This window comes from Typopeltis vanoorti, chromosome 1 (assembly GCF_054136105.1).
Source record: "Typopeltis vanoorti isolate ZY-2024b chromosome 1, IOZ_Tvanoo_1.0, whole genome shotgun sequence".
Taxonomy (NCBI): domain Eukaryota; kingdom Metazoa; phylum Arthropoda; class Arachnida; order Uropygi; family Thelyphonidae; genus Typopeltis; species Typopeltis vanoorti.
In genome coordinates, this window is record NC_143549.1 from 170,004,261 (window position 1) to 170,032,045 (window position 27,785).

The 27,785-nt window shown below is 35.6% G+C and overlaps 1 protein-coding gene across 1 annotated transcript in view; it reads right to left on the reverse strand.

Moving 5' to 3' along the window:
- Positions 1-27,785, reverse strand: part of LOC150110639 (transient receptor potential cation channel subfamily M member-like 2) — a 658,320-nt gene that overhangs the window by 30,719 nt on the left and 599,816 nt on the right. Inside the window, exon 29 of the mRNA XM_090403554.1 lies at positions 371-565. Within this exon, the coding sequence (XP_090259680.1) occupies positions 371-565 (195 nt within the window). The remainder of the gene's footprint in view (positions 1-370; positions 566-27,785) is intronic.

Genomic DNA, 27,785 nt, shown 5'->3' on the forward strand with positions numbered 1-27,785 from the left:
GTCTGCCAATGAATCTCTCCATGGTTTGGTTTCTTTGAAAGAGCATTTCTCATTCTGTCCTTCCCAAAGACTACAACCCCAAGTTGTCAAGAAATATCACAGATTATTTTTATCTTTATCTTCTCTTGTCCACATCTGGCACTGTTGTGTTATGGATTTTGCAGTCTTTTGAGTATGGGTCTGATATATATATATAAAAAACTTTTACATTCTATCATATAATATACATAATCTAACACTTATACTTGTAACATATTTCATATGCTTATATGTTATTCTGCTGTCATCTCAGAATATGCAAGCATTACATTCTGAAGAGAGAATGCTTACTTATAAATTCTCCCATATAATTATAGAGTAATAGTTATACCTGTAGCTTATCTGCTATGCTTTCAGTCACATCATAATGCACATGCCACAGTTCTACTTCTTTCCAGGCTTGATCTGTATTCATGGGATCATCCATATAACCCTGCAATATCATCTCACACTTGAGTTTTTCTTCTTGATTCTCTATTTCTTCTTCAGTAGCATTTACTGAATGTATAATGCACTTCTTGAAAAACTAAATTAAAAACAGATAATATTTAGAAACACAATTACTACTTGCTATCCTAGCAGAAATAGTTAACTTTAAAATATGGATCATTATTCAAATCATTTATTTAAAAAGTATGTCAATCTAACAGGAATATCTGTGTTTATGGACAGGAGAAGGACAGACAAAATTAAGCATTTTCAATTACAACAGACGATGGTTTCTTTATTCTGATAAATATCAACTTAATATTATTTAAATTTTTTTCCAAAATAAAATCAGTTTCAAAAATACAACTTATTTCTTTAATAATAAATTTAGTTTAATCCTTTATCCAAGTGTAAGCAAACAAAGTTTGTGCCTGAAGTATCTACAGGACTGAGACAACTCGTAGCAAAGGTGAACAAAGCTCTCATCACTCCTTGTCTCAGTAGCTCCCATAATGCAAGCACATCTCCTTGCAGACATGTATAATGCTATGCATTAAGGGAAGGGCTACCCAGACCGGTTTCGACCTTTATTGAGGTCTCATCAGTGGGAGCCAGACCCAGAAGTGGTGATACTAAGGCAGAAGCAATGGAGAGGTCATATTTACCTATACGAGTTGCCAACTGGTGTACCACCTTATTATTAAATTATTCTAGATTTAGAGAAAGATGCTGGAAGTTTATTTTCCACTTGGTTAGACTATAATAAATTTAGTTTAATCCTTTATCCCAGTGTAAGCAAACAAAGTTTGTGCCTGAAGTATCTTCAGGACGGAGGTAATTCATAGTAAAGGTGGACCAAGCTCTCATCACTCCTTGTCTCAGTATCTCCCATAATGAAAGCACATCTCCTTGCAGACATGTATAATGCTATGCATTAAGGGAAGGGCTACCCAGACCGGTTTCGACCTTTATTGAGGTCTCGTCAGTGGGAGCCAGACCCAGAAGTGGTGATACTAAGGCAGAAGCAATGGAGAGGTCATATTTAGCTATACGAGTTGTGAATTGGTGTACCACCTTATTATTAAATTATTCTAGATTTAGAGAAAGATGTTGGAAGTTTATTTTCCACTTGGTTAGACTATAATAAATTTAGTTTAATCCTTTATCCAAGTGTAAGCAAACAAAGTTTGTGCCTGAAGTATCTTCAGGACGGAAGCAACTCATAGTAAAGGTGGACCAAGCTGTCATCACTCCTTGTCTCATTGTCTCAGTATCTCCCATAATGTAAAGCACATCTCCTTGCAGACATGTATAATGCTATGCATTAAGGGAAGGGCCACTACCCAGACCAGTTTCGACCTTTATTGAGGTCTCGTCAGTGGGAGCCAGACCTAGAAGTGGTGATACTAAGGTAGAAGCAATGGAGAGGTCATATTTACTTATACATGTCTGCAAGGAGATGTGCTTTGCATTATGGGAGATACCGAGACAAGGAGTGATGAGAGCTTGTTACATCTTTACTATGAGTTGCCTCAGTCCTGAAGATAGTTCAGGTGCAAACTTTGTTTGTTTACACTTGGATAAAGGATTAAACTAAATTTATTACAGTCTAACCAAGTGGGAAATAAACTTTCGACTTATTTCTTTAATATATTTCCATATCTGAAGCATGTATGTAATGGAAATTATAAATGCCAAAAAATTATATTCTTGTTTAATCCTGTATGGAAATACAGGATCCTCTGTTTGCTTACCTGTAAGTGTAAGCAAACAAAGTTTGTCCTTGAAGTATCTTGACCATTAGGCTACTTGTATATACAGGTTGATGACTTCACATCAATTGCCTGAATGTCCCATAATACAAAGCACATTTCCTTTCAGAAGTGCAAAATGCTGTGGATGCTGGGAGAGTCACTACCCAGACAGTTTCAACCTTTGAGGATTTCAATGGTTCAGTACCCTCACGGTTCCAAAAACTCATGTTGGGAGAGAGTAGCTCATGTAGCTCAAAGAAAAACTCTTGTAAGAATCTATTGTATTTCTTGGCTGCACCAGAAACATAGTGCTGAACCTTAACCATGCATAGGCAAAGCATACTGCCATTCCAGCCTCAGTTTTACAAATTAGAAGACAAAAACCTATATACTCTGGATCAGGGGCGAATTGGTCTTGAAATTCATGCTTGCTCTTGTTATCTCTCACTATCTGAATGATAACAAGAGCAAGAACAAGAGTGAATGAAGTCTGATTAGCGGAATAATGAATTAATGACCATTTAAAACTATATGTTTAGAAATTTATGTACATTTAATCATACAAATACAACATTTATTTTACAAATGATATTCTATCTTTTTCAGTTTAGCTACTTGAATACAAATTTTACCCTATGGTTCTTCTTTATGAACTGGTCAATCATATCATCATAAAAAGTTGGTTGTAACTTAATTTTCCCAAGCAACACACACACACACACACACACACTTGTAAAGGCTGGCTGAAGCTCACTGGCTAGAGCTACTTTGAATGCATATGGCCTTATGTTTAAGATGACGTGAAGAGAGCGGAAATGGCTATGCGCGCGCATGAAATCACAGTACAGTGCTGCAGCGAGGACTTGGAAGCTCCTACAACCGAGCAAGCCAAGGTAGCTTTGACTAGACGAGCAAGCATCGGCCTTCGATACACAATGCAAAGCTCAATTATTGCCGCTCAGGTTTAAGATGTCTTCTGTCTTAAAATAAAAATAAAAGCCTAAATGGAATGCTTATGAATGCATGTATTTATTAACAAATAAATATTACTTCTTTCTCAATTAATGAGCTTGCGCAGCAAGCATGGAGAATTCGCCACTACTCTGGATCAGAAATAGTTGTAGAAAGTTCCCCCCCCTTGGTTACAAAGTAAATTATACTTATCCAAAAATTATATATATGTTTAATCCTTTATGTAAGCAAACAAAGTTTGCATGCAAAGTATTTTCATGACCAGGCAACTTGTATATGGAAGCGTATGACTTTTCTTCAATTGCCTTAGTATTATATAATGCAAAGCTCATCTCCTTTTGGGTGTGCATAATATTATGTACTGTGGGAGAGTCACTACCCAGACTAGTTTTGATCTTTACTGAAATTTCATCAGTGGTTACCAGACCTATGAAGATAGCAAGATGCTGAATTAATACAGAAGGCATATATTTTTCAATGGAAGTGGACTTTGCATTATGAGATATTAAGGAACTTGATGTGAAGTCATCAGCCTCTATATTATTATTACATGACACCTCCAAAGTGTCCAAGGACTCATCATGAGAGGGCACTTTACTACACTACACACACATCTAACCATCTTCCCTACTACTTAATTCTCCAACTATACACAACAACACTACTACCATCTAAGCCATCTACCACTTATCACCAACAATAATAGTATTTTTTGTCTATAAATTGCATGTGTTCTCATGGCCAATTTGCCTGCGTGAGGGATGAAAAACCTGTTTCCAGGAGAAAAAGCCTTGCTACCTTTGTATGAGATTGGCTAACATACCTTCAATTGAAAAATTCCAAATAAAGGTTCCTCTCATCATGAAAGAATCGAACTCAGATCTTCTCCAATCAAAGAGCATAATGTACTGTCATTCTTCCAATTGTGCTATGGAGGTGCTTATGCTGAAGATACTTCATGCACAAACTTGGTTTGTTTACACTTGGATAAAGGATTATACAAGAAAATGTACTTTGTACTTAAGTGAACAAAACTTTCTATAGTATATAATGGAAATTAGTCGCATAGTACAATGAGTCACCAGAAATCACAGAATGATTGTGATTTCCTTCCTATATGATCAGTATTGTTTAATAGCAATCTATTAAGTTTGAGTTATGACTCATTAGTGTAAAAGAGGATATTTCATTAATATACAGAGTCCATCAAAAAATGTATACACACTTTAACAGATGTCATCTGTGGACTTTTTCGAAGTTTGATCGAATTACAGTAGCAACGTGTAGCATGATGTTTTTTCAAAAGATGTCGTTACTCACATGAATACTAGCATAAACACGTGACCAGTTGGACAGTCACACAAAATACGACCAAGGCACAATTGTCGTTCGAGGAATGCAAGACTATTTTAAGCTCCCCCCCCCATTCTCCTGATTTAACAACCTTGTACCTATGGGGGGGGGGAACTCTAAAGAATGTAGTGTATCGTAGAAAACCAGATACACTGGTAGCCCTTCAGAAAGAAGTTGAAATGGCATGCACAGCAATCCCACTGGGCACTATGGCCAATGTTGCTCAAGCAGTAGTTCATCGTAATAATAAGTCTAGACGCTAATGGTAACCACTTTGAGCACCTCGTGTAATTGTAGAAGTCAAAGATAACTTATATTTATCCCTTGATGTCTGTATAAGTTTAGTATTACAATTTTTATACAGGTTTTTCTTTTGCTGAAGTGTATATACATTTTTTTTGGCAGACTCTGTATATATATACATTTTTTGGGGGGTGATGGGGGGGGGGGGACAGTACTACAGAGAACTACATATGTCAGTAGCTCAAGAAGATAGGTCTAATGAAGTGGTGCAAACATCAACTGAGAAAGAGATAAGAAACTGATTTCTTAACTGAATAGTAATGAAATGACTGATAATATTATAGATATAATGACAGACTTCCAAACTTGTTAATCATCTTTATTTTAAATGGCTCCACATTACGGTGGTGCTAAACATAGTAAAAGTCAATGAACAGGTGTTTAAAGAATTAATGGTTTATGTCATCAGAATTATTCATAAATTCAGTGTGTAGATATACAAAATGATTTTGGTGGTTACAAGGAAAGATATAAAATGAGACTTTCACTTTAATGAATTTAGGATTAAATGTCTGGAAAAACCATTGCTGATGAAAAGAGAAAATGTGATGATTCATGTAGAATCTCTATCTAGAGCTGTTAGTGTGAGAACATCAGAATCTGCTGTGTGTTTGTGAGTGTGCATGCATGCAAGACTGATGGCTTGAGAAACTGTGTGGAAGAAATGGAAATGATCAAAGTAGTCAGTGCCTGTATGTATACCTATTAAATATGACAGGAATGAACTGAGAAGAAGGGCCATGATTACTAATGAGCCAATCAGAATATTGAGCAGGAGGAATAGTGTGCAGTTTATAGATATATGGTGTGATTTTTCTGGATGAAATGACTTGTATATGACTGATGTACTGCATCTGAATGGTTTTGGAATTAGATGTTTGGAGAAAGTGTTGTTCAATGAGAACTTGGAAGTGCATCATCAGGAAAACTAGAGAAGGGGGAAGTGCAGGCAAATATGTGTCTTGGCAAATGAGTGTAAGCACAGATGGCTGGGTACAGTTTCACAGGTTTTAAATCTGAAAGGGGTTGATAATGGCATTATACAAAGGTAACTGTAGGCCCAAGAGGATGTTAAAATGCATATATATGAATGTCTGAAGTATCAGAAGTTTATGGGATTAATCAGCTCAACTTGGCCAAAAACTATAGATATAATGTGCTGTATTTTCGGGTAGGATAGAAGAAAAAAATAGGACAGGAGGAAGGGTTACTGATAATAGAGGAACTTTAATCAACAAAAATAGAAGTTAAGGAGGATATTAGGTCTAAGGAAGATGAGTCATTTGAAGGTATATGGTGTGAGATAGAGGCCAAGAGAACAAACTACATTATTGGTTAGTATATTTTCAATAACAGCTTCACACATGTAAGAGAAAACTAAATAGATTTATTACTCCTATATATTTTGCTCAATATATCATGAGCTTCATCAGGGAGAAGGCAGAAGAATTGGCTATAACATTTAAATTCTTAACACAAGAAAAAGTCATAAAGCATGTAATCCTGCAAGAAATGTAAAATAAATAAAATAAAACTCACTCTATTACTTAATTAATACAGCAAAACTTCAATAGAAAATAGTTGATAATTATCATCCCTCTCCCAGATTGCAATCTGATGTTAAAAGGGTACCTTAAAGAAAACTTCTGAACAAATAGCAAGGACTCTTTGCAGATATAATCTATATACCACCTTAAAACCAGAATGGAATTTGTCTTCTTTCTTACCACCTATCAAAGATATATTATCACCTCTATCCTTGCCTGGTGTTCATCAAATGTCCTGTTCTTGTCATCTTTGTTACTTTGGACAGACTGGCCATTCTGGTCTGATCAGAATCCAAGAACATCAAGATTATATCAGATTTCTGGAATCAGAAAGTTCAGGCGTCGATTCTTATGCCATTGAAACTAGATACAGAGTTCTGAACCAATATGCTCCACTACAGTAGGTTAAGATTTGTTCATCTATATATTGAATTGTGTGAAGCCCTATGCCACTGCCCTGACCTTAATCAAACAGATTGTATGCCTAGTTAATTGTTTGTAATTTTTTTCCTACAACTATACTTAAACTCTAATAGTCTTTCCTTCTACTTATACAGTGGAATTATATGCATGCTATATGACTTGTTCTTGAAATGCTTCCTTATGTTCATAAATTAAATGTAGTTGCAGCCAATTCTTCTGAATGAACCTTATGATAGACTGTATAAAATATATGAATAACAAATTCTATTTAGTTTTCTCTTACATGTGTGAAGCCATTATTTAAAATAGTATACTATGTCTAATATGCATTTCTCTATTAAATATCTAGTAACAGATTAAACTATTAGTTGCTCCATAGACTGAGGTACACAGAAAGATGTGGATGCATGCATTGGCAGATTAGCACAATGAGTGCATACTAATCAATTATTATTATTATGGAGGACTTCAATTACGGGGGACACATTAGATGGAGGAAAAGATGCATGGCAAGATTGAAATGGAATTTATAAACACACAAAAGGATAATTACCTGAAACAGTAAGTCATGGAGAGCTAGGGATTTGAGAGTGCTGACTCTGGTAATAGTATGAGATGTATTAATAATCATAGTAGCCACTCTGTCTCTGATCATGAAAAGGGATCATGGAGTCTTGTTCTGGAAGGTTGTTAAACATGTTTAATTCTCAGCCAAGAAAGGGTTTATTGGAACTACAAAGCTTGTCAGTGTGAAAGCAAGAAAAGAATGTTATTAGTGCATTCAAAGTGATCAGGAACTGCTTGAGGAAAGCAGTATCAGACTGAATACCCAGGGAAGGAAGAATAAATGAAGCAGGATTAAATGGATGAGTAGCAATATGCAGCCAGAGCTGTAACAAAAAAACAAAACAAAAAAAAAAAAAAAAAACGACATTGTAGAGGGAATATAAGTAAAAATGTGATCACAATGTTCTTCAGTAAACAAGAAGGGTACAATCAAGAAGGGGAACTAGTATGATAAATGAGGCTAATGATGTGACAAAATTAGCTATGCAGGCAAAAAGGAATTCTTAAAGAGTTTTTCACTGTGTATCAAATAAAAAGAATGATGATGTTAGAATAACTTTTATCAATGATAAAAGGTAGTAGGAAAGTGACAGAAGAAGCAGAAATAGTTACTATTATTATTATCCTATGACTGCATGGAGTGAAAGACTCATCTAGGAAGTCCCTTTGTCATACACACAGCTCATCATACTGCGCCTTAAACACTTTCATATTCTCTGCAGATACCACACGCTCAGGCATGGTGCATCTACAGTTTCCAGAGATGACCTCTTGTTCTCACCCTCATTTCCCACCATTTTATGAAAAACCTGTTCAACATTGATCCCATAATAACTCCTTACTAATTTGTAGGTCTTTATCATATCTCCCCTCTTCCTTCTATCCACTAGACTCTGTAAATTGCATCATCTCAACCTTTCCTCATATTCGACATTCCAGAGATCAAAAACTGCCTTAGTCAGTCAGCTCTGTACCCTTTCTAACATCTCTTTGTCCTTTTGAAAACCAGGTGACCAAATCTGTGCACAGTAGACCATGTGGCCTAATCAAAGCCTTATACAATGGAACAAGAATCTCCCCACTTCTACAAGTCAGTGTCCTCCACATCATTCCCAGAAGTCTTTGTGTTGTCCTCACAATTTTGGCAATGTGGCCCCTAAATTTTAGATCCTTACCCACTATCACCCAAAGATCTCTTATTTCCTCCACCCTCAACAATATATCCCCACCAAGCATAAATTCTACATCCCATCTTTGTTTTCCAAATTTTAAAACCTTACATTTTGCAACATTGAACTGGTATCCCACTCCCATGCTCATTCACTGAATCTATTCAAGTCCACAGTTTCTACACTACTACATTTTTCTACATGTAAGGCCACAGTTTCTACACTACTCCTTATAGCTTGTCCCAACTTTGCATCATCTGCAAAAAACTGAATATCCCCATCAAAATCTTCTCCAATGTCATTAACATACAGCTTAAACAGCAATGCACTAAAACAGACCCTGAGGCAAAACACTTGTGACTTTCTTCTTCTGGAATATTGCTCCCCACATACATAACTTGCTGATACCTGTCAGATAGCTAATCTTGGATAAAATGCACCAATCTAATATTCAACTCCATCTGCTCTAGTTTAACTATCAAATTATCATGCGGTAATCTATCAAAAGGCTTTGCAAAATCTAAGCATACTACTATGTGTCTATCTCGATTTTCCAATGAAGCCGTCAACTTATTGTAATAAGTAATAGGATTATTAAAACATGACATCCATTTAGCAAATCCATGCTGTCCATTAAATATAATACCATGGTTCATTTTACACAAATTATGGACTCTACAATATATATGTGTGTTCTGGAGTATACACATATATATACAGAGACAAGCTAAATTACATTTCACATGCTAAAGAGACAATGATTTGATCAATAGTTATTCTACTGGCCTGACTGCTAGTGAAACTAAAATTACAATAAATAAATGAAATAAAATAAATTAATTACATCAAAGCTAGATTCTATTTAAGAGAACATCAGAGAAATATTCTTTCATATAGAGTTTTGTTATAGTAAAAATGATGTCCTAATTTAACATGACAATTGTTATATTAGATTTGGGATCCTGAATTACCTATTTTTCTATTTATAATTAATTCTTAGGGAGAAAGGTTAAGTGGGTAGAATATGTCTTCCATATGCTTGGGATTTTTAGACCATCATTATTGTTAAGATTAGGGTGATTGATAAGAATCTCACAGGCTTCCTTAAATTTATGTCATACCATATTTCGGTGTGATGTAAACAACAGGTGCTTTTCCAGTCGACTCTATGTAAAGTGTTCAGGATATGATCAGAAAGACTAGCTTGACCATGGTTATTATACTTAATGTATCATTTATGTTCCTTTTTTCTGATAGGAACTGTGCATCCTGTTTCCTCTATATAGGGCAAATTACAGGTGCAATGAATACGGTATGCTCCAGGGTAGGCTAGCGGAGGGAGTGGATCCTTGGATGAGTTGAGTAAGTTCTTTAATTTTGCAGGAGGTTTTAAAGGTGGCTTTAAGGTTATATTTTTGTAGTATTCTGTTTATTTTGTGTGATATCCCTTTAATGTACGGAATGGTTATAGTTTTATTGTAGTCTTGTTTATTTTTGTTTTTAAGTGAAGTCATGTACAGAATGCATGAACTACTCATTAAATATCTCAACAATATCTGCAGCAGTTGTTCTTATACCATTTTCTCCAATCAATGTCATCCTTCCAGTCTTGTTTTTTTTTTTTTTTTATTGGCTACATATCAAAAAACTCCCTGCTCTTCTCTTTGGCTTCATTAGCTAACTGCTGCTCATACTTCACTTTTGCATGCATTACCCTTACCAACCAAGTCACCCTGCTTGTCTGTTCTCTGTAATCCTCATCGAATTCATACCATTCACTCCTTTTATGTTGCCTCCATAATGCTTTTTCCTCTGTATCACATGCTTAATCTCTTCATTCATCCATTTCCCACTTACCTTATTTAACCTTCTGATCTTTGGAATACATTTAGATATTGCTTTTACTAGTTCTTGAAGATCTTGGGTGATATTAAAGAAAGTTCTTGAATATCACCCAAGCTGCACTGATTTCCTTTCCAGCCAATTCCCATTTTCCATGTTACACCAGCAAGCAGTATCCCGAGCTTCTCATAATCACCAGCCTTGAAATTCCACATTCCTTTCCTCACAGAGGTTCCCCACATTGCTGACAACCACCCAGGTAATCACTTATGGTCACTCTCAGGAACTGAAGGGTGATCATCATCAAATTCCTGCCATGTACCCTCAAGGGGTGTACAGGATATGACAGTACTACATGAAAAAATTACATCATTACTAACTTCCTATCTACAATTTTCCTCCTAATCAGTCTGTTACTTGTCAAGACTCCAACATTATCAGATCTTATATTTCTATCGTCTAAGGCACTTTGTACTGTATCAATCCACCTATATCTTGGTCTTCCTCTGGGTCGTTTTCCTGCCAACCTGGCAGAGAACACTTGTTTTGCTAATCTTTCCTCTCCCATTCTATTTAAGTGACCATACCACCTGAGATTAGCTCTGCTAACACATTCCTGGATGCTGGCAATGTCAAGTTCTTTCCTAATATCCTCATTTTTAATATGATATTGCCATTGATGGCATCTGTTCACGCCTCTAATCTTTCTCAGGACTCTCATATCTGCAGTCTCTAGTCTTTGGTCAAGTGTTTTACTTCTGACCCAGCTCTCAGATCCATAAGTTAAAACTGGTTTGAACACTGTCTTGTATACAGCTAATTTAGTGTTCAGACTAATTTCTTTCTTATTCCATATGAATTTATTCAATTGACTTCCCACCATACCAACTTTGCTGATTCTGTTGTCTATTTCTATATTTAATTTACCATTTTCAGTAAAAATTGTGCCTAAGTAGCTAAAATGTTTTACTTGTTCCACAGGTTCTCCATTCACAACACAGTTGACATTTTCAATGATTCTGCCTATTTTCATTGTCTTTGTCTTTTTATTGCTGACATTCATACCATATCTATTACAACAGCTATTCAATTTAGTCAGAGAATCTTGCAAACTTGTAGCAGATTTATTTAGAAGTATAACATCATCTGCATAAAGCAAAGAGCTGACATTAACATCTCCAATTTTGATATCAGGTTTAATACCACATTCCTTCATTATTTGATCCATATAGATAATGAATAACAGAGGGGATAATGTACATCCTTGTCTCACACCAGATTTAACATTAAACCATCTTCCTGTACTTCAATTCTAACTGCTGACTTACAACTCAAATAAAGACTAAGTATTGCTTGATATAATGCCCCATTGACACCATATAACTGCAGCGAATTGAATAGCTTCTCTCTTGGCACCTTGTCATATGCCTTTTCCAAATCGACAAAACTTAAATACAGATCTTTTGTATTCCCATGCTTTCTCGACTATTTGTCGTAAAGTGAAGATCTGATTCTGACAGCCTCTATTTGGCCTGAATCCAGCTTGTTCTTCACCAAGCTTTTCTTCCACAATTCTTCTCAACCGTTTCTCAAGTATACTTGCATAGATCTTGCCAGGAACACTCAGTAGGGAAATACCTCTGTAATTCTCACATTCAGTTTTATTTCCCTTTTTATATATGGGTACTATGAGAGCTCTACTCCAATCATTGGGAATTCGTCCCTCTGTCCAGGCTTTCTGAACTATGAAGTGCAGCCACTGTAAGACTCTTATACCACCATACTTCAGCATTTCTGGTCGAATATCATCTACTCCTGCTGCCTTTCCACATTTCAAGCCTTTAATGGCTTTTTCTACTTCAAATATGGATATGTATTCCAGACTGCATGCCTGGTCGGTGTTTTTTACCACTGTGCTGTCATCACTGCTTGTTTCATTTAGCAGTTTTTCAAAGTAATTACTCCATACTTCAAGGATATCTTTTTCTCCTATTTTCATGTCACTTTTATCATCTCTAATTCCTTTTACAGCACTCTTTCCTCCATTCCTAAGCTTCTTCAACAACCTCCAGAATATTTTGCCACCTTCTTGATATTTATTTTCTATAGGGTGATTTGATACCATATTTATAATAACATTCTCTGATTAGTTGATCAAATCTAAGACCCTTTATTCTTGTGTGACCTCTATTACATACTGCTTGAGGTAGTTATCCCTCAAAAACTCAAGAAACTAATTTTCTTTACTTCCAGTTGCTAGCTCATCATCCCACTATATGTTCCAATAATTAAAATGGTCCATAATAATCACCCTTTTCTTATTTGCTTGGCTAATTTGATTATACATTTCATGGTTACTATCATCCACATTACCAGGTCTTTAACAACATCCATCTAAGTATTTCATCCTACTGACTTCTCACACTGCCTCAAAACCACTATTTCCCTCTTGCATCTCTACTTTGTATGGATATACCTCTTTCGCTATCATCAATAGCACACCACCCCCTCTCCCTTTTTACCCTTTCTATCTTTATGAAACACATCATACCCTTCCATCTATATTCCTGTCATCCTCATTCAACCATGTCTCTCTTATTCCAACAATTTTTGGATGAATGAACTCAATTAATGCAACCATTTCATTTACCTTGTTTCTTACACTAGCATTTGTATACAAACATAGCCGCTCATTCCTGGATCTATAGCTAGCACCACTGATACCATTTATTCGATGTGACTTCCATGCTTAACTCGAGCCATTTCTTTTTCTTCTTATTCATCTTAGAACCTTCTTCAAATCCAACGGTTTTCTCTTGATCCAAGGTCATTCATCTCTTTCCCTTTTTTGTATACAGACGCATTTACATCCTCTTGGAGCATCAATGTTTCTGGCACTGTGTTCCCCTGTCCATCCTGAGCCTCCTGATTTCCCTGTTTGTCATGCACACTTGCTCTCTCATTCTCTGTACTCGTGCTACGCACTTCCTCATTCATAACCACCACTGTCGAATCTCTGCAATCATTTCTCTACCTTCCAGCAGCATCCTCTCCAAATGACTCACCAAAACCATTCAAAAGCAATCCATCACTCTTATACAGTTTCGAATCATCAAACTCATTCCACACATTAACAAACTGCACTTCTTTCTTCTCACACATTTCCACTAACATATCAGTCACAATCTTCACTCTCTGCTTCATTTCATCACTGTCATACCTTGTCAATACATTGACTACCTTTCCTATCGCACTGTTATTTTTTATCCATCTCAACAGCCTCCTAATATCTAATTGCACGTGTTCCTTGTTCCCAGTTAAGTCATGATCCTATTACCTACCAACTATTTTGCTTGCTTACCTCATATCCAATGCCTCAAACACTGTATTAATTTTACCTCCATTTCCTTCATTTTACCTAATAATAGTTGTGTTACTAAGTGATCACTTGTAAGAGTGTATCATTCTGGTGGTGGTTTTGCAGTCGTCGATATCAGAGACTAATATAAGAATTGAGATAGACAAACTGGAGGTGCTCAGCATAGTGAAAAATACTAATGTAAATACAGCACTCAGACTGGATGGCATTTTGGCCTCTATGCTACAAGAATGTACATGAGAACTGGCAGTATTTCTGATACAGTTGATTAATCGAAGTTGCAGCTTAGGCAAAGTTCCAAGGGAGTGGAATGAGGATAAGATAGTTCTACTACATAAAGGTGGCTCCAAGGCAGAAGTAGCAAATTATGGACCAATTAGTATCTCGGGAGAGGTGATTTAAGTATTAGAAAAGTTGGTGTAAAATACAGAAATGGATAGACAGGAGCATGATATTTAATGGTGGGCAGCACAGGTTTGTAAAAAAAGTAGATCCAGCCATAGTAATTTACTCACATTTTATAACAGTGATAGCAGAATTGAATAAGGGAAATGGCTATGCCATAATTTCTGCTAAACTTTGTGAAGGCATTTGATAGATTACCACACAGAAAACAATTACATAAATTGGAGCAAATGGGAATAAATATGATGCTGGTGTGATGGATGTTGGGGTTAGGATGACAGATAGACACCAGAGTAGTATGTGCTGGATTAAAATCTAGGAGAATGAAGGTGACTAGTGCCTGAAGTCTCTGTTCGTTAGACCCAGATGTAAATACTGAAGTTGGAGTGATGCAGAAGTTATGGTTGCCAAAAGGTGCACCAAGAAATTACTGAGATAAGGAGCCAAAAGGCTTCACTTCGGCGATTCAAATTATACAAATTAAGTGGATATTGAATCCAACATTATTTCAAAGCCGAATATATAGAAACTATAAAAGTTTCAGTGGATCCAAGGCGCAAGCCAACACCTGGTTCAGGCTGGGGTAACTCGTAGTAAAGGAGTAAGTTCTGATCACTGTCCTTAGTATTTTCCATAATGTAAAGCATATCTCCTTATGGACATTTATGATGTTATACATTATGGAGGGGGGGGGGGTCACTACCCAGACTGGTTTTGACCTTTGTTGAGATCTCATCAGTGAGTAGGTAGACCCAGATGTAAATACTGAGGTTGGAGTGATGCAGGTGAACCAGGTGTTGGCTTAAGCTTTGGATCCGCAGAAAATTTTATAGTTTCTATATATTTGGCATGAAACTCTTAGAGTTTCTATATATTCGGCTCTGAAATAATGTTGGATTCAATATCCACTTAATTTGTATTATAATATTCTTGTTTTATTCCTTTACCCAAGAATAAGCCAACAAAGTTTGCACCTGATGTATCTTCACAATTAGTGTATTTGTATATGTATAGCTTGTATATGCAAGCATAGTTCCTAAGCAATCATCATCCACTTCCTGAAAAAAATCATACCTTTCCATTTCAAATTCATCAGGATGTCATCCTTATCCAAGCATGCTTCACTTATTCGACTATTTTCAGGCAAACAAAATCAATCAATGAAACAAGTTCATCTTCCTTATTTCTGATACTCCTTTTTCATAAATAAGCACAGCAATTCACTTCTTGTTCTATAACCAGTCCTATCCATGCCACCCCCTTATCTGACATCTATACACTTGCTCCTGCCGGTTCGTTCACCTTTATAAACACTTATCCCATATATATCATCAGACTCAACTTCTTCCCATGCATCCTAGGACACCCTCATATATACATTCCATACTGCTTCCAGAATTCAATCCCCTTACACTCCCTTTCTATTTTAACCCAGTTTCTCTGTCCACCTTACATTCCTGTTTTTACATTCTTCTTTCCATTCACAAACAGTTCAGTTTCATCTGTCTCACTCTGCTGCTCTTTCACATTATCTCTGACTTCCTTTTATCCCTTGTTCCTATTCCCATTATTTACACTCTTTTCAGCTGTTTTCCACTAAATTCATTTAAATGCAATTCGTTACTTCTATATAATTCCATTTGTCCCTCACACAAACTATACACACATGCTTTTCTCTTCAACACAGACCTGTTAGAATACCATTTACAACTTCTGCTTGCTGTCTTAATTCATCAATGAAATCCCTGGGCATACTACTTTTACCAGCTGTTGTTGCCCTTTGCTCTCCTTAATAATATCCTGATATCTATCCCACATTCTTCCTGTGCCCAACCAAATCATTTGTTCCCACACCCATCACTAATTCCCTCACATGCTTACTTTTACTATTCAGAGAATCCATACTCAGTTATCCTTCTAGAAAACAGACTTTATGTATCCTCTTATCCACCACACCTTCAATAATGGAATCTCCATACTGTGCCACTCGGGTCATTCATCACCTCTTTTTTCTCTGCTGTCTTTTATTTTATTCTTCCATTCCTTTCTGTTTGTATCCACCAAATGATCTCATTCTGCATGTGACTCCTCTTCATCATATCATTATTTAAGTTGAGTATTCAAGCAATCATACTTTCTTTTGAATTAGCAATTATTCTCACTTTCGTTCTATCATCCATGCTCTCTTTCATTTTCACACTCACTCTTGCTTTTGCTCCATCAGTCATACTCTCTTCTGCTTCCCCAATCATACTTGTTTTTGTTCTTTCAGTATCTTCAGTACTCATATTCTCACACACACCCTCTTTTGGCTGATACCAATCTTTATCATGTGCTCTTCACTGCCTTCTGGCCTTTGTCTAACATTTAATTACTCTTCTTGATTCAACTAACGCTTCATATTTAACACTTTTTGCAGATCAATACTCTTTCACTTCTCCTGTTCTTTTCAAAAAGACATCCTCCACATTCTCTCATGCATACACACATTTAACACTCACAACAATGAAAACCATTTTCAAAAAATGGTTCATTGTTGTGAAAATCTATATCGCTCACTATATTTGATTTTTACGCTGTGTATTATATGTGTACACAGGAAAAGAATAGGATGACCTGGGATCAAGAGGAAACAGTTAGAACTGAAGAGGGTTCTAAAACAAATAAGCAGAAAGGGAAATGGCCCCAGTCGAACATGGAGAGATCACATCAAATGATAGAACTAGCTGTAGATCCAGGAATGAGCTGTTGTGTTTGTATACAAATGCTAGAAGTGCAAGAAACAAGGCAGATGAAATGGTTGCACTAATTGAGTCGGTTCACCCAAAAATTGTTGGAATAAGTGAGACATGGTTAGATGAAGAGGACGTCCTGACAGGAATAGAGATGGAAGGGTATGATGTGTTTCGTGAGGATAGAAGGGGTAAAAAGGGAGGGGAGTACCATTGATGATAGAGAAAGAGTTATATCCATACAATGTAGAGATGCAAGAGGGAAATAGTGCCAGTGGTTTTGAGGCAGTATGGTGTTGAGATACAGGTGAATGGAATGAAATACTTGGTTGGATGATGTTATAGAGAAAGAAATGTGGATGGTAGCGACTATGAAATGCATAATTCAATTAGCCAAGCAAATAAGAAAAGAGTGATCATTATGGACGATTTTAATTATGGCAATAATTAAAATTTAGACTGGAATGATGAGATAGCAACTGGAAGTAAAGAAAATGAGTTTCTTGAGTTTTTGAGGAATAATTACCTCAGACAGTATGTAACAGAGGGCACACGAGGATTGAGGGTCTTGAATTTGGTCATCTCATCAGAGGATGTAATTATAAATGACGTGTCAAATCACCCACCAATTGATGAGAGTGACCATTAGGTGATTACCTAGGTGGTTGCCAGCATTGTGAGGACCTCTGTAAGAAAAGGGTATAAGTGGAACTACAAGGGGGGGGGGTTATTATGAGCGCAGGAGACAGCTTGCGGGTGTAGCATGGAATGAGGAGTTAGCTGGAAAAGAGATCAATGCAGCTTGGGGGATTTTCAAAAACTATTTAGTAGATGCAATGTCTAAATGTATTCCAAGGGTGAGAAGGTTAAATAATGTATGAGATGGATGAATAAAGAGATTAAGCATGCAATACAGAGAAAAAGGGCATTGTGGAGGCAGCATAAGAGAAATGAAAATAACCAATTTCATGAGGTCTACAAAGACCAGGCAAGGCAGGTGACTTGGTTGGCAAGGGTAGCTAAAGTGAGATACGAACAGCAGTTAGCGAATGAAGCCAAAAAGAATCCTAAGGAGTTCTTTCGAAATGTAGCCAGCAAAAGAAAGAATGATTATGGAAGGATGACACCAATTGGAGAAAATGGTATAAAGACAGCTGCTGTGGAAGGTGTGGTGGAGATAATGTGCAGTTCATAAAGGTCTTTCATTCTCGTGAATGTGATTTCATGGAGAGATTGAGAGCAGTTGATGATGGGAAAGAGAGAGACTGACTGTAAGCGAGCAAGAGGTGCATGGGGAGTTGAGCAAACTAGATGTAAATAAGGCTATGGGACTTGATAATATACCACCATGTATTCTGAAGAAATGTGCCAGGAAGTTGACACTGGCTTCGACATATTTTTTTAATACGAGTCTTGCATTGGGTCAAGTTCCTAAAGAGTGGAAGGAGGGCACAATTGTGTTACTTCATAAAGGAGGTGATAGAACTCAAGCAATAGGCCTATCTGTATGTCAGGTGTTGTAGTTAAGTTGCTGGAGAATCTTGTGAGAACGAGGATACAGAATTGGGTTGACAACAATGGTATTATCTTTAATGGACAGCATAGATTTGCTAAAGAGAGGTTATGTTTTAGTAATCTACTTAGTTATTACAATAAAGTGACTGCTTCCTTGGAGAGAGGAGAAGGATACACAGTACTATACTTGGATTTTGCAAAGGCTTTTGATAGAGTACCTCATGATAAGTTGACAGTGAAACTAGAGCAGATGGAGTTGGATATTAGATTAGTGCATTGGATTGGAGACTGGCTATCTGATAGGTATCAACAAGTTGTGTATGGGGGGGGGGTAGCAATATCCAGGAAAAAGAAAGTTACTAGTGGTATGCCTCAGGAGTCTGTTTTAGGGCCATTGCTGTTTAACTTGTATATTAATGATATTGGTGAAGATTTGGATGGAGATATTGAGTTGTTTACAGATGATGCAAAGTTGGGACGAACCATGAAGATTAGAGAAGATGTTGTGGCCTTACAAGAAGACTTGAATAAATTCAGTGATTGGGAATGGGGATGTGAGTTCAATGTTGCAAAATGTAAGGTTTTAAAATTTGGAAAACAAAGATGCGATACAGAATTTATGCTTGGAGAGGATATATTGTCGGAGGTGGAGGAAATAAGAGATTTGGGGGTGATAGTGGATTAGGATCTGAAATTTAGGGAACACATAGCCAAAATTGTGAAGACAGCACAAAGACTTCTGGGAATGATGCGGAGGACACCGACTTGTAGAAGTGGGAAGATTCTTGTTCCATTGTATAAGGCTTTGATTAGGTCACACATGGACTATTGTGCCCAGATTTGGTTACCTGATTTTCAGAAGGATGAAGAGATGTTGGAAAGGGTCCAGAGGTGACTGACTAAGGTAGTTTCTTACCTCTGGAATGTCGAGTATGAGGAAAGATTGAGAAGATGTAACTTGCAGAGTCTGGTGAACAGGAGCGATATGATAGAGACCTACAAGTTAGTAAGGGGTTGTTAAAGGATCAATGCTGGAGCATTTCTACACAAAAAAGTGGGAGATCAGGAGAGAACCAGAGATCATCCATGGAAACTGTATAAAGAGGGTGTGAGTAGGGGAGTGAGAATCAGGTCTGCAGAGAATTTGAGTGCGTTTAAAGCATGGTATGATGAGCTGTGTGTGTATGATAAAAGGACCTCCCAGATGAGTCTTTGACTCCATGTGGTCTTGGGTAATAATAATAATAATATTGCTTAGTTCTTGTTCTGTTATTTTATCATAAGCTGCAATTACAAAAAATAGCAATCAAAGTTATTAATAACCTTCACAAGAACTATATATTTAGTCTCAACTTTCTTACAACCTCTTGAGCACAGCTAAGCAATAGCATTTTTTTTTAGATGTGTTCACTCAAGTGTCAAACAAAACTCTTATTTTTTCTCAATGCATACTTCAACATTCTCACACTAAAACAATCTTTTGCAAATATTGCAGCAAAGTTGGGCTTGAAGTTATTCCTTTCATAAAAAAAATGATAAATGGATCTTTATATTTCAATGCCGTAACTAATGGTGGATATCACATAGGGCTGTATTCTTTCACCTATTCTCTTCCTGTATATCTGTGACCTTTTCCAGTACCGTAAATGTAATATTGTTTTTTTAATGACTTAGTTTTTTTAATGACTGTACATCACACACACATCATTTTTATTTATGTCTCACTATACTGATCAATGAAATGTCTAGAGTATCTAAATATAGCCAATTTGATTTACAAACCATTCTTCTATAGGATTCTGAAAAATTTCTAGCAAATTCAATCCTGTTATATCTTACAAAGAAAAGAGCTGTTTCCTTCCGGTCTTACTTTTGCTAATATTCAAATCTCTAGAGATGATGAAATTTTTTCTTCTTGGGATAACTCACCTCCAATCTTTGCATAAATAGATAAGTATCCCACAAACTAGCATCTAAAAAAACTGCTCTTTAGCTTCATGTTACTTGATTTCAGAACAACTATTAGCCATGCATAATCACAAATCCATCCAACCATTGAATACTGTTCTCTTATTTGGAGGATATGTTCCTAGGAGCTACCTAAAAATCCTTTCCCTTAACAATTTTTGCTATTTTTCATATATACTTGCAAAACTTTTTCCTGAAACACTCATGGGGGAAACTATTACATAATTGTTATTTTCAGTATTATTTCACTATGTATAAATTGGTATAATAAGAAGCCCGGTCATCTGGTAGCTGACCTTATGACCCAGCTTTCTGGATTATGCAAGTACAGCCACAGTAGAAATTATATTTCAGGTTGAATATCATGCACACCAGCACCTTTGCATATTTCAGGTTTATGATAACTTTTTCTACATTAAGTATTGAAACATCCTCCACACCGCATTCCTCCAAAATATTTTTTATCACTCATTATATATTTATGACAGTTAACACATGTATAGAAAAGTGGGATTTATTAAAACGTTCTATTCTTTCAGAGTAAAGAATAATCTCAACTGTTGCTTCTGTGTTATCTTCATGATCATTAATTCTTTTTTTTTTTTTCCAGTACTTTTTCTTCCAAATTTTGCCACCTTAATGGAATTTTTTTCTGTTTTTTCCTTTTGGAAAGAACAAAAATAGTTCAGTTTAGCTCAGTTAGCAAGGACAATGCTTTCTGGTTGGAAAGGTTTACGTGTGAAGAGTCTTCATAGCTGAGTTGGTATTAATGATGTTCTTCGGTTCGAAAGACCTGGGTTTGAATCCTAGCTAGGACATGAACAACATTCAGAGGGATATTTCAATTGAAGATGAGTAGATAGAAATGGGCCAGAGGAACACAATTAAAAAATATAATATACTGGCCTCACAGCCTTAGTTGATTTGCCATAATTCAAAACCTAGGTTTGAATCCTGTCTAGGATTCTCACTAACACACCTACATTTGGTGAGTTAGTCAGTCTCATAAGGTGATGGTAGGAGTGTTTTCCCTTTCCAGGAATGTAGATTTTTTTTAATTTTGCAAGACAGAATAAATCCAGTTAGAGTGATACACTGATAGTCATAGAGGATGATGCAGGTGAGATTAATCACACTATCACAGCATTAATTGGTTTTCTATGTAGTAACACTTTGGCTGTGAGAGGCTAAGAAACCTTGAATGCCAATCAATTTCATGTCAAGTAATGGAACAAATTTCAGAATCAGAAACTGAACTATGAGACAGTGAGAACAATTAGGTAAAAATAATAACTTTGTGTTGAGTGTTGAATACCACAGTATTTCTTCCATTCTATGATTTTTAGTACCTGAAAAAAATTACTGTATGCTTATGATTTAGAATAATTTTACCCCTGGTCTTCTTAGTAATACTAATAATGTTAATGTCATGTTTTTCTAACTCTTCTTAACCCCATCTTTTCTATTAGTGCCCTTAATTTGATGGTACCTAGCTTCAATTCTGCTGAGATTGTTTCAATAGCTAATGTTTTACACTTTGCCCTAGTTCCCTGATGAAAACAGCAGTGGCCTTGTGTAACTAGGTAATATTATAGATAGAATGATGTTACTGTTATTAAAACTCCAGATCTCCATGGAGTCAAGATTTACTGTGAGTGGTCACATACAAAGTTCATTGAATTATGCCTTAAATTCTTTCATCATTTCCACACTCTCATGCAGTGCACATATTTCAACTGCATTTCTTCATGCAAATAACTTGCTTCTCATTCTCTCCTTATAGAGCGTGCATCCAGGGAGGGCTTCATGTTCTACACGTGTCTTCCATTTCAATGAAAAATCTCTTCAACAATCTTCTACCAACTTGTATGTCTCAATCATATCATCCTTCCTATTTACAAGACTGCAAATGGCATAGCATTCCTTCAATAACTTCTTCATCTAACATTCTGGAGACCTGACACTATCTTAGTGTCAAATCTCCACAATGTTCTCTGGCTCACCTCCAAAATTATTATTATTGCATGGGCACCTCCATGGAGTCCCAAGACTCAAACTATTAACACAATAGCTATCATACCTCCCCTTGAAACCATTAAGAGACAAAGCACTTACAACTGACTCAGGCAACCCATTAAATTCATTTACCACTCTCCAAGTAAAAAATCTAGTCTTCATGCTCTTCTAACCACACTCTTACCCAACTTTTAGGGATGATCTCATGTTCTGCTCTGTCTAGCCAAGTGTTGAAACATTTGACTATTAAATTATTTCAAGAAATTACAACGTAAACTAAATATTAACCCTCCAACCGGCCAGGACGTGTATATATATACGTCCAGCTAAATCTGGATACGATTCAATACACCTGTTGAAAGAACATGGATAAGAAGTGCAATTCAGCTGTTCTCTCCTTTTGAAGGTGCGATAATCCTTCACGCTGTAGAGAACAATTAAACAGATTATCTCGGGAAGCTAAATCTCAGTTCTCTGTAACAAGAAATGCAGTTCCTTGTTTTATGCTGGGCAACTTGACTGTTAGTTATATTAGAGAGACTAAAAATATAGAAATTATTTTTATTTTCTCTTTTTATTGTACAGTTTATAATTCCACGACAAAATATAAATTCTTGCATAATTTCTTCACTTAAATATTGCATTATACCTTGGAGAACCAATGTTTACTGTTTTTGTGCTAATTTTGTCTAATCGCTTACTCGACAGAACAGTTTTTGAAGAAATTAATTCACGATAATTATTTGAAATATTATTTAAAAAAACAGCTGCCAATGTTCTAGGTTATGTTGTCTTTGTTCAAAATCATATTTCGAAGAATAATTCACAGATATCCTTCAGGAAATCTGTGAATTATTCTTCAACAACTTTGCTTTGTAGAGAATAATATGCAATTCTCATATCACTAATTGTTTTTCAAAATATTGTAATCTGCTGTTCTTTCACCTTTTTGGTTTCCCTGTATAATCGGTCTTTATAAAATGAAATAAACAGTTATTATTTAAATTGATATGTATATATTTTCTGCTAGTTTATATATTTGTCTCCAATTTTAAAGTAAGTGATACTTTTGCATATATTCTCTGATACAAAATATGTATATGTGCATTCATCAAATGTGAAATTTCATATTTTCACAATAGAATTAAACTTTATTTCGACTTTGATAGTTTCACCCCCCCCTCCCGCTGCAACACTACCACACACCCGAAAACTGTTATGAAACATAGGTACAGTTTTTATTTAATTCGTGATTTTTCCATAATAATTGTTCCACATAACGTTTAATTTTTCGACACAAACTAAGTTTTGATTATTATAAATTAGCAAATTATAAATAAGAAAATATACATATTATTTCCTCATTATTATAAATCAGGAAATTATGTGACATTGGATAATAGGGGAAATTAATATTTAAAAACACTGTCATCCTACAGATGCAATATTAGAATAATATGTTTCAAATGTCTGCTAATCAATTAGAAAGATGGAAAAACAAAATAAGAAATTTCTGCCTGTAAAATATTCAGTTATTGCACGAGGCACTTTAGTGTGCTGCCTGCTGGGTATGTTCTTTTGATCTGGTTCCCAGTGTGTGTGTGGGGGGGGGGGGGGCTAGTAATCTCCGTTAGTCTTCAACTTGTTACTTGGCAAAAAAGAATATTAGAAAGTATACCCAATACACAATTCATTTGTGAGATGGCAAGCAAGAGCAGCAGCAGCAATAGCAGTAATATTCAGGATAAGAAAAGAAAAGTTCGTGAGATGAAAAAAGTTGGAGCCTTCGTCTTTTGAGCAGCTCTAGTTTTACCGACGAGGAGAGAAATCTTTCTAGCTCTGAAAATAGCAATTCTGCATGTAGTTTAGATATGTCTTCATGCAGAAAATGGGTGATCGCCACTGAACGTACACCAGCTTGTCCACGGTTTCCATTGATAGGTAAGCCAGGAATTATTGAAGACTTTGACTCCAGCAATATTTTAGGCTCTTTTCGTCTGTTTTTAGATGATGATATTCTTTCCTTCATAGTGGAACAGCCTAATCTTTATGCTTTCCAACAACATCAGCAAGTTGAATACAGTCTGCATTCTTGCAGTAAACTTTGGAGTCCAATATATATCAATATGTTCCTTACATTTATAGCACTCTTGATTGTGCAAGGCATCGTGAAAAAGCCCACTCTCGAAATATATTGGTCTACCGACCGGATTCTGAACACGGCAATGTTTTGTGATGTTATGACTGAAAAACAATTCAGTCTCATCATGAAGTATTTGCATTTTCAGAATAATGAGGAATAGATCAGGCAACACATCCTTGCCCAGTCCTCAACAAAATTTATGATTTTCCGATGAAATCCGTCAGAAATGTATATCACTATACATTCCTGAGAGAGACTTGAGTATCGATGAAAGCTTATGCCATTCAAAGGTAGACTGAAATGTAAGCAGTATATTCCCCAAAAGAAAGCAAAGTATGGGGTAAAATTTTTATGCTTTGTGAATCCGAAAGTGGATATCTTTATGATTTCAAACCTTATACTGAAAGCAGACTGCAATCGAGCATGATAAATATTCGGAACTCCCCTTGTCGATGTGTACAGTAATGCAGTTACTAGACCCTTTACTCAGTAAAGGTTATTGCATTACAAATGCAAAAAGGCGAGATATTCCTCCAAATCTGGCATCAGGAAAACTATCCAAGGAAATCCGAGCTTATCAGCGAGGAAAAGTCTTTGCACTACGTTGTAAAGACAAAAAAGATGTTTTTCTGCTATCTTCCCTGCACAATCCATCAATGGAATCCGTGGAGAGGCATGATTTCATGAACCCATTGCAGTGGGTGAATACAACAACAGTATGGGTGGAGTCGACAGGTGCGATCAGCAGCTATCATTCTACTCTGTAACGAGGAAACAGCATAACAAATATTATAAAAAAGTGTTTGGACATATATCGTATTTTGTTATTTGGAACAGTTTTCTCCTGCACAAAAAGAAATGTTTGTCTACCATAACATATCTAGATTACAGAATAGAAATCGCGAAAGCATTGCTACATGCATATGCGCCATCTTCAGCAAGCAGGAAAGCAGGCAATCCTTCGAGACTTCTGTGGTTGAATGCTGCTACCTCCAACCATCATCCCGAGAGTCTACCAGCCACAGCTAATAAAAAAAAACCCTCAACGCAAATGCTATGTATGCAAAAAAAAAAAAAAAACAATATCAGAAGGGAGACAACAGTTTAGTGCCCTGAATGTAAAACTGCTTTGTATTCCATACTGTTCAAGATTTTTAAATTCTGAACAGTACGAAAAAAAAAATGTTTGTTTTCAGGGCCATCAAAACAGTCCTTTTCAAGACTACAAATATTGATCGAGGGATGCCTTTTAGTACTGTTTCCATTTCATCTTGAAGGCGAATTTTTTAAGTTATTTTTATAACACAATGATATATTGTTCTTTCAAAATGTCTAATAGTATATTTTCAAAGGAATAAAATATCAATAAAAAAGCAGGTGCCTTCACCCTGGATTTAGGGTGTTCTATACTGTTCAACGTCTATAAATTTTCACCAGTAAAATCAAAAATGTTTCTTTTCAGGGTCATCAAAACAGTCCTTTTCAGGATTACAAATATTGATAGAGAGATGCCTGACTGTACTGTTTTCATTTCATCTTTCAAGTAAATTATTTCACCAAAAAATTGAAAAATATAAATAATAACATTAACATTTTCCCCTTGCCAACACACTACTACACACACACACACACACAGCATTACTAAATTTAACGCACGTGAACCACAGTAATAGGTTTTTTATTACGTAAATATTTCTTCCTAGGTATCTTAGGACATCATCAGTACAGTATGGCAATACTAGGAATGACAAAAGAAAGGGCACATACGTACAAAGGAATCCAAATTGTGTGCAGTGGCACGTTGCGGCCTGAATTTAAATTAAATTAAATTGAATTAAATTAAAATTAATTACAGTTAAGTTATTATTTTACACAATTTTGTATGACAATTTCCCATACTTTAGGGATGGCAAGAACATCATTGCGATTTAGATTTGGTCTGTGGAGTAGGGCTTCAGCACTTTCTTTATACAAATGTTCATATTTATATGAAGATCTGTGTAGAAGTTTTGTCTTTTTCCAATGGATCTTCAATTTAATTCTATTCAATTATTTTAAGTTCAGGCCGCAATGCGCCACTGCATGCAATTTGGATTCCTTTGTACGTATGCGCCCTTTCTTTTGTCATTCCTAGTATTGCCATACTGTACTGATGATGTCCTAAGATATCTAGGACGAAATATTTACGTAATAAAAAACCTACTACTGTGGTTCCCGTGTGTTAAATTTAGTCATGAATTCTCCACAAGTTTCTCTATATAATCACACGCAGCATTGATGTGATATAAGTTCCAAATTTTTTGTGTGGGAGATTATATATATATATATATAAAATACCTTAATTATATTTCAAAAAATTCTGAATAGTAGGTGAAATCATTCTCTGAGATGTTTTATTTCTTTATTTTTGAAACATTCTGTGTACCACAATCTCACCTAATAGAACTTTTTTTTCAAATATGCCTATTGCAAGATTGTTTTTTTTTTGTAAATAAGAATACAGTTTGGTGAAACTTTGTCTATTAAATTTTCATATCAGTGTGTGCCAAAAATTAGAATTTTTCAAAGTAGCACGAATTTTTATTATAAAAAACAGCAAAGTTTGATGATAAATATTTGCACTACAATAAAGTTCGACAGACTGAACAATATTATTGCATTATTTTTTTCTCCTGTGGGAGAAAAATGGTAAAATGTCACTCGTATAATTATAACAGATTTTCTATTGGCAAAAATGGTAAGAAAATAATCATTTGCACTTTCATTTCAAAACATAAAAAAAGAACATTGTAAATTCACCCAATTAAAAAGAAATTACTACATATTTTCCTTCTGAAAATATAAAATACAGTTTGGTGAAACTTTGTCTATTAAATTTTCATATCAGTGTGTGCCAAAAATTAGAATTTTTCAAAGTAGCACGAATTTTTATTATAAAAAACAGCAAAGTTTGATGATAAATATTTGCACTACAATAAAGTTCGACAGACTGAACAATATTATTGCATTATTTTTTTCTCCTGTGGGAGAAAAATGGTAAAATGTCACTCGTATAATTATAACAGATTTTCTATTGGCAAAAATGGTAAGAAAATAATCATTTGCACTTTCATTTCAAAACATAAAAAAAGAACATTGTAAATTCACCCAATGAAAAAGAAATTACTACATATTTTCCTTCTGTTATTATCTGGTTTTTTCTTGTAGTAGAAAGAAGAAATTACTGCAC